General features: G+C 49.7%; 1 protein-coding gene across 4 annotated transcripts in view; it reads right to left on the bottom strand.

Moving 5' to 3' along the window:
- Positions 1-2,445: 2,445 nt before the first annotated feature.
- ZC3H7B (zinc finger CCCH-type containing 7B) overlaps positions 2,446-8,596 on the bottom strand; it is a 49,461-nt gene continuing 43,310 nt past the window's right edge. For all 4 annotated transcript variants that reach the window (XM_082076290.1, XM_082076292.1, XM_082076293.1 and 1 more), the window contains exons 21-23: positions 8,237-8,370; positions 7,276-7,439; positions 2,446-6,490 (exon numbers count right to left, since the gene is read on the bottom strand). In XM_082076290.1, coding sequence (XP_081932416.1) covers positions 6,298-6,490; positions 7,276-7,439; positions 8,237-8,370 — 491 coding nt within the window. In that variant the 3' untranslated portion in view covers positions 2,446-6,297. The remainder of the gene's footprint in view (positions 6,491-7,275; positions 7,440-8,236; positions 8,371-8,596) is intronic.

Here is an 8,596-nt window from a genome sequence, read left to right as displayed (position 1 = left end):
AAAGCAGGATGTGGAAACCCAAGGACAGCAATTGCTGGGCCTCTGCCAGGGTCCGTGAAGGACCGTTGGGTGGGACACATGCTCCTCCAGCTGCTTCCTTCTCAAAAAGAAGAAGCTGGCTGTAAAGGACCCTGTCTGTCCCTTGGCCATCCCTTCCCAGGCTCACTAACCTCTCCTGGGAGCGATGCGGCCCATACAGGAGCAGGGATACTGCAGCACCACAGTCGAAGAGGTCAGAGCCCAACAGATATAGGAATCAGCTGAGCCTGGGGAAGCCATGTGGGCTGAAAGGCAACAACCAATTCCCCAGAAGCCAGGGCAGCCTGGCTGCTGCTGATCCCCAAAAGCCAGGGTATGAAAGCCTGGGTCTCAAACAGGAGAAGATCCAGATCCAGCTTGCTCAGAGCCTCTTTTGAAACACTGCTTTCTGTACTGAATCCCCACCACAGGTCCCCGAGGCAATGTCCAGCTCAAGCTGTTTGGCTGAGGAAAACTGAGGCCATCACGCTCCTGCGGAAGCAGGACTTTCCCTCTCTGCCTCTGAGCTTTGCTGGGTACAAACGTGGGAGCGTGCCTTGGTATTCAATTAGAGAAACTATGCAGCTCTTCATCCTTCCTGTCTGCCTAGAGGGCCCCAGCACTACTGAAAGCCCACAGCTAAGGCAGACAGAGGAAAGGCACAGAGAACAAGGGAAATACACCAAAGAGCACCTCTCAGTGCTGAGCATTTTTCTGTTCCAAGCAAGCCAAATCTGCTCTGGCATCTGGGTTTAGAGGCTTCCATTTCAGCCCTAGGTAAATGTAATTTTTGGGAGGATTAATCCAAATGGTAACAAATAACCCTATTTCCTGGGACCCGCTGATATGTCTGTGCTTCCCAAGGCTCTCAGGAAGAAGCAGGAGTTTTCTGGGGTGCTGCCATCCATAAGCTAACCTGCAGAGAGGAGCACCCATGGAAGGGACAGTCTCGGGAGCTGGCAGGGCCAGGACTGGTGCAGTGGGGAAGGAGTCAGCTGGAGGTGTCATCTCTTCCGATCCCTGCTCTTGTCCTTGCCCCACCTGGATCTGCTTTCAGAAACACCACCTGCTGTCACTGCCCAGAGGTGTTTTCTCTAGTGTGGGCAGACTCAGTTACAGAATTGCTTGGGAATGTCATCTGCAGCTTCCACACTTTGCAACGCAAACTCCCTCTGCCAGGCTGCTACGCAATGGCATTTAAAAGGTCTTACCTACGAAGCTTTCCTCCCACCTCTGAGGGGTCTCTACTTCTGCGCCTCTCAATCCTCCACTAGACCTGGATCCTTCCGGACTGACATAAGGCCCTCCCCCTTGTCTTTGTATCCGCTGAAGTCCTTAGGAGGATCTGAATACTGAAGTCACCACTCCTTTCCCTGCCTTTCCAAAATACAAGTTTATTTTCTTCAATAAACACTAGAGATGAAAGGCTTACAGCTGAGACTCAAACCTGCAAGGAGAACACTGTCGTTTTTCTCCTCATGCTTTGTCTGCCTCACCATTTAACAGTTCCGGTCTGCATTGTACTGGAAAAGCTACCCTGACTCTTGCCCGCATGGAGTGCAAAACATCGTACATACTCAACAGATGCACCTTAGAAGCCCACCAGTCTCCGCATCCCCTCTGTAGTACACGCCTGTACTCAGGACACAAGTCCTTGTGTCTGTATTCAGGCACATCAGGGACATGTGTAACAACTCTCCTCAGGTCTTGCTGGATATGACCTGGTCACTCAGCCAGTTTCTAAAGCAGTAGCAGGGTGTCTCCATGGGACTGCCTTGTCTTTGCTGCATCTTCAGTTTTGGCTTAATCAAGAATCCAGATTAATCTGCATCATGATGATTTGAAAAAATAAACAGGTTTATTAATAAATGTTTTCACACTGACCTCTTCCCCCTTCAGCACACAGCATCCTCCCCAGGGGGAATCTGCACAGAAGCTTCTCCTGGCCCAAGCTGCATGCCACTCAGTGGGGAGAGCGAAGGGCATTTTCCCTGGCAGGGTGCAGGCTGCCAGGCAAAATAATTGAACAGAGCAGCCTACACAGTGGAACAACCCCTAGATGAAGGTGATTACAAGACCTGATTTCTGGAGGCTTCAAAACACAGGTTACCCAAGCACCTGAAACTACATGTTAATGTAGAGCATGTGAATTCTTGGTGGTTGAGGGAAAGAAAAAAAAAAAATCTTAAACACACCCAAAGTCCACCAGAACTGTGTGCCTGATGAAGAACTGCAGAATCTCTTAATTCACACACAGGCGATTTTCCACTCAGCAAGAGCAGTATCTTAAGGACGGGAGAAAGCAAAAGTGATCCAATGCTTGAAATCCTCCCTTTGCTTCCCTCCTTACAGCAGGGAAACCTGAAACCAAGATAAAAAAAGCCTTTGCGGGCTGTTTGAAAAATGAAAACATACACTATATCAGGAGAGGGTTTAAAGTGCACACTTTTATTTTCTATTACAAAGGCTAAAAGAAGCAAGTTTTGTTGGTTTTCTTTTTTTTATTTAAGAACAAGACCAAAAATGTTGTTAAAACATCTACATTATTATCTTGATACTAGACCTTATGAAAGATACTAAGTTCTTTTTTAATAGTAAAGCGTGGTATTCTTAAATTATATTAATACAAAGACATATTAAAGGACTCAAAATCATTACTACGCAGCTCAGAACTGCAGCATCTCCTTGGTATCTTTTCCTTTCACTTGCTAAAACACATCCATTTTTGACATACAGTTTCATACAAGCTAAGTAGGGTATTTCTGTTTTATTTTGGCTTTTTTTTACATCCCCCCCGTAAAGGTCAGGTTAACTCCAATACCAGCATCACTTAAATCCCTGCCCCTACCAAAGGATCTGGGAAAAGATTTTCACTAAGTCCTTCAGCATTTAACAAGCTGATGCAAATCGAAGTCTCTACTATGTGTGAGCGTGTGTGTCTCTGGCAATTTTACAGCATATGCAATTTTCTTTTGATGTTACGAAATTAAAACATCACTTCTTTAGCTAATAGCCCCCAAATTTGGTTCTGCGCTGCAAAATTTTCTTTTTCCATCACATGAATGAAGAAAAGAGTTATCACAGGGTCTCGTGAATGCACCACTAAAGCAGCCCTGCAACTTGTGGCTTATCAGTTGTAGAGCCATAAGCGCTGAGCAGTTCTGCTAGGAGTACGTAACATACTGAAGAAAATCCTCTCGGCTTTGATAAAGCGAGCCTGGGAAGTCAAGTGTGAAGCTTCCTGCCTTTCCCTATGTCCCTTTAAATAATATAAGCAAAGCCTTATCATTAAAACTTTACTTGCTAGTTAGCAGTATAATACTCTTTCAATGAGATGGGACTGTGAGGACATCAGAGGGGATTTCAAAAATGTGAACAGGGTAACCTGTCCCATCTCAAAATTTACACCTATCTATATAAAACCCTCCCATTTCTGTTATTTCCCTTTCCCTAACCCAAATAAAAGTCTTCATATTTAAACTGGAGATGCTGCGTTTCCTGGCCTGAGTCCTTTTCCTTTACCCTCATTTAAAAGATTCTTTCGATACCACACACATATAATATTATATAGAGCGATATATTTAATACCTGTGTATATATGTTTCATGGGAGGGGTCACATATATACACACTAAAACAAGTCTGGTGACAAAGTACTGCAACACCACAGACCAGGTTATCATATCAGGGAAAACAAAACGAGATACTCGATGCAACTCCCGTGACCATGGGCCTCCCTCACCTCACGCACGCTCGCCCTCTCCCTGCTTCAGCCCCAATCTGTCCCTCTGAACCACACCGAGCAGCTTGGCTCTCACCGCAGAGACGGGGAGAGGGGGCAGCAACCCACTCCATAACCTAAAGGAGTTATCGTATGAGAAATCACGGCGCAGCGAACGCTAGAGTCACACTAGAGATGCAGATTTGTTTTTTAAAAAATAATGGTAATTAAAAAAACCCAAACATTCCAACATTCCCTGATCCAGATTCGCTTCCTTGGCGTGTCTACCCGGGAAGAGCAGAACAAGGTAACCAGGAGCTGATGCCTCCCTCATCTCTCTCTGTTTATAAAGTTGTCCAGTTGAGAATAAGGAGCGCCAGGAGAAGGTACAACTGGGGCAGCTACAGCGAAGGGCAGAGGAGAAAATACAGCACCCAACTACTCAAAAACTGCCACCTCTGATATTGCTTTGGTCGCCCTCTTTACTCACAGTGCTGCAGATCCTCATCTCATCCTCCTCCCCAGACATGGGCAGAGATGGAAACAACCACTTTCCTCCTCTCTCCTCCCAATAAGCCATCCGTGTATCATCAGATGTTATGGTCCTGGCCCCTTTCAGGCCAGATCTCAAGGTGCTGTACAGCCAAGAAGGGAAGCTCATACCAAACCAGTGATCACTATCCACACTTTAAAGGAGAGGAAACAAGCTCAGAGGCACATTCAGCTTACTTAGAGCATGTAATATTACCATAACTACCCAGTGGAGCTGATGCACCTGGAGGCTGGTTTAGAAAGGTGCCAGCTGCCCCAAACAGCATCTCCTGCTTTTCCACATCTCCTGCATTTCCACAACCCACCTCTCTTGAAGCTGGGAACCACAAGGATGTGGGAGCAGGGAGGGAAAAGCGGGAAACAACAATGCCAAAGCACCAAGCAGCTCATGGCCAGATCATGTTTACCACAGATACAGCACTGCTAGCCCCAAGGGCTCCGAGCCTGTTGTCCTGGGAGACTGTATGAAGACATCCCCTCCAAAGGCCGGGAGGGGGGTGTATTTCTGTGTGAGAAGATGGTGCCACCCATGCATGCAGAACTGCAGAGCACAGATGGACTGCAGAAGAGAGGAGGAGAGGGAAGCTCAGGACAGGACACACGTTTGCTGCTTACAGGATGAGACAGCCAGGAAGGCCAAGGCTGGCATACAGAGCCATACCACTATAAAAGCCAAAAATTCTGGCCCAGAGCTCAGCACCCCTGGCTCCCCCTTCCTGGTACACATCAGGTGGGACAGGAGGAGGTGCACGTCTGGGTCCCCCTGTCCTGCTCACCTTGCGCCGCAGTCCCTGCCTTGGGTCACATCCTGGCTGCGCTGTGCACCTGCAAGCTTTCTGCCCCGGTGCCCAGGAGGAGAGGGCTGGAACCCCAGTGCTCCTAAATGCCCTTCCAGCTGGATCCCCATCAGCAAAGCATCGCCTGTGCTGCTCCATGGTGTCCATTTAAATGGGTCCCCACCCAGTTCTTCTGGCAGAGAAGAGAGAAACACAGCTCTAAATAACTACCAACACAGGTCTTTTAAGGAGCAAAGTTCATTACCTCCCTCCTCCCTCTCTTCAGGACACAAGCTGGTACAGAAACACAGGCTCCCGGTTACAGCCTTCCTCCTGACTGATGCTGCTGTGCAGACTACAGCGACACAGGGTGTGTCACAGTCTCCACTACACCTTCTAGATGGCTTCAGTCTTACTTGCACCAGTCACTCCAGCCAAAAAAACAAACCAGAACTACTCACCCTGAATAACTGTCGCACACTGAGAAAGACATCTAACGAGGAGCCACTGATTTGCCTTCTGGGTACAGTCAGCTGAAACAGTCTGAAGTCACCTACGATCCAGTTCCTGCTGCTAGAAGCAGTTTTATTATTTTGCTGCTTTTAGCTACACTCTTTATATCAGAGGACTGTTACCCTCCTCAGCGCAATATACACAGCAGGAGCTTAAGCCTAGATGTTTTAAGCCAGATCTAGTGGTTTTCCTTCTTTTGCATCTAAATGCCTAATTCTTCTGGTACTGAACTCCAAGGAGAGCAGGCCAGCTGCAGCAGTGTAAGTGGGGCTTGCTCTGCAGCACTGAGAAAAGCAGCACATGAACTTCATGGTCACCTTTTGGCCAGATGTCTGCCCCTTCCTCTCAGCTTTGCCCTCCGGACCTCTGCAGCCACAGGAGAACGACACAAGGAGAAATTCTCTGATTCGCAGCCCAGTACAGACTGGATTCATTCTTTTGAATGAAGGACAGTGAAAACTAAAAGATGGAGAGGAAGGAGAATTTGGAGAAAAGAGAGAAGATAGATTACAAACTCGGTGAGCATGGCGTTCACTGGCCAAGGAGAATCAAATTCACGATTTCATTCACCACTAATAAATCATCATCTCATAATCTTAAAACAAAAGAAAATAAAAAGTTCTCTTCGCGAGACACAGATCTCGCTCTCCCTGCTACTGCTACTCTCAGAAAACCCGTCCCATGTTTCTCCAGCTGACAGGCTCCCCCCCAGCCCTTACTATACGCCATCCCGCAATAGGAAGTTGTATTTCCCGAAGTCGTCGTCCCTGGGGCAGAGCAGCATGTCCTTGCGGGCTTTGGCCAGTTTCTGTTTCAGCACCTCCCTCCGGTCCAGCCACTCTGTCAGCTCGTCCTGGCCGTGGGCGTAGCGACACTCCTCTCCATCGGGACAGGTCTTGCTCTTCTGGAACCTGCTGGCACAAGGAGTGTGATCAGGAGGGCATCCCCAGGATGGGATTTTGAGCTCCCCATCTGGGATACTCGACCAGACCCCAAAGAAACATGCTGAGAAGCCTGCTTTCTAATGACGAAGTGACTCTGCTACAAACCCACGTGCAGCCAGGGAAGGCAGTATGGAGGCTAGGCACGGAAACAGAGCAGCGAGCAGAGCAACATCTATGAGGGGATTTAGTCAACAGAACAAAATGATGTGAGCTGGAACTGGACCCACAGGGATGAGGAGAAACCACCACATGAGAGAGGAAATGCCAGGTAACAGCCATGAGAGGCACAGCCTGCTCTCTAACCAAAACAGCATTTCTAACCATCAGAAGCCTTCTGAAGACACCTCAAGGCGCTGATTCAGAGGTTGTGAGACATTCAAAGCATTTAATAAAACACCTGGGATCTCCCAAGCATCAGGCCAAGGAGACTGTTCAGCAGCCTGAGAGCACCCTGGCTATGGAGGGCACAGGTGCAGACACGAAGCTCGCTCTCCTTTTCTAAAGACAAGTGCTTGGGAATGTGTTTTTACCGCTCAGCAGTGTGGCTGAGTACCTCTGGGGTCCAACAGCAGCCTCGCCATCCTCCAAACCTGTCAGCTTGTCCCACTCCTCCTCCAAGCAGAAGTCCCTGAGGACTCTGTGAGAGGAGGAGGAGGAGCTGGTGAAGGAGGAGGAGTAGGGATGATGGAGGCCTTGGGCCTGTTGCTCCAGCCTTGCAGCAGCAGCACAGGAGGGAGATGAGACAACAGTACCTTTCGCAGAGCCGGAATTCGCCCATGGGGAAACGGTAGCTCCAGCAGCTGGAGTCACTGTCTGAGGTGAAGACCTTCTCCTTGTGCTTCTCTGACTGGATGTGCTGCTGCCATTGCTTCTTGCTGTTGCTGTTCTTCCCGCAGAGCCAGCAGTGGTAGCCCATCTAACCGGTGCAGAGACGGCAAAGGGCCAGTCAGTGCGTTGCCATCAGCCCTCCCGTGCTGGCCCTGCCTCTGCCCCTCTCCTTCCAGAGCATCCTGGAAGCTCCACCTACCTTACAACCTCCCGCACTTCCCTGCCATGTTATCCTGAAGGCATCATGCTGCCTCTAAGGGGTAGCAGAGCAGATGCTGTGCCCATGTCTACCCTGCAGCTCAAGCAGGCTCAGAGCACAGGGCAGCTCAGTTCACTGACATGGTCCTCCTGCCCCTGCTGATGGCTCAGGTGGGGTCTGAGCGCAAGGCAGTGCGGGACTCCTCAGGGGCACAAACCCTCACACCAGGCATCAGCCCTACCTCTACTTTCCAGTACTACTTTTCCACCAGCCCTACCTCTAGTTTTCCCAGGCCTCTGTGCTCCCAACCCAGCTCTTCTCCAAGCTTCCCCCTCTTTTCAGAGAGGCCAGCAGCGGCTTTGCCAGCTTCCCCAGGAGCAGGCAGGAACTCTAAGGAGAGGCTGAGCCCACATGAAAGGGAACCTAAGTTAGACTCCTACTGACTTGAGGATTAAGAGAAAAGCCATTGCAGAGCCTTGCTGACCCCAGCTCAATCTCCTCCCACCTCATCTGTGCTGCCCCTGCTGTGCTGCTCCAGACTGTCCATTTAAGCTACATCAGCTTGGGCTCTTTCCCACAGGCGCAATGCAGCCTCTGATAGCTCACCCCTGGAGTACAGCAGAGGGGCTGGCTGTCAGCACTGAGGAGGAGGAGGAGGGATGAAGGACAAGAGATCAGCTGATTACCATGATGTCAGCGTAGTCAGTGGGCATCTGGATCTGTTTCTCCCCGTCTCGTGAGGTGAGCGGTGTCCCCTCTCCAGGCTTCCCAGGATTGTGTTTCTTTAGCCACATGTCATAGGTCTGCTGCATATCTAGTACTGCACAAAGACAACCTGTTGAAGTCACTCAGACAACCTCCCAGCCCGTGCACAAACTGCGAGAAAAGGACAAATGCTGGGGCAGTCCTGCCCTTCCCTCCCCTCCAGCGCAGCAGCGGCAGACTGAAGGCCCAATGTCACCTCCTCAGGTGAGAACCTGGGGGAGAGGAACCAAATTCACACCACACCACTGCTATGGAGGGCTGTTCTCTCTAAGTCAAGGAGC

The sequence above is a fragment of the Streptopelia decaocto genome, assembly GCF_964273445.1.
Source record: "Streptopelia decaocto genome assembly, chromosome: 1".
Classification (NCBI taxonomy): domain Eukaryota; kingdom Metazoa; phylum Chordata; class Aves; order Columbiformes; family Columbidae; genus Streptopelia; species Streptopelia decaocto.
The sequence above is the reverse complement of the archived record's forward strand: the minus strand, read 5'-3'. Positions and strand labels throughout refer to the sequence as shown.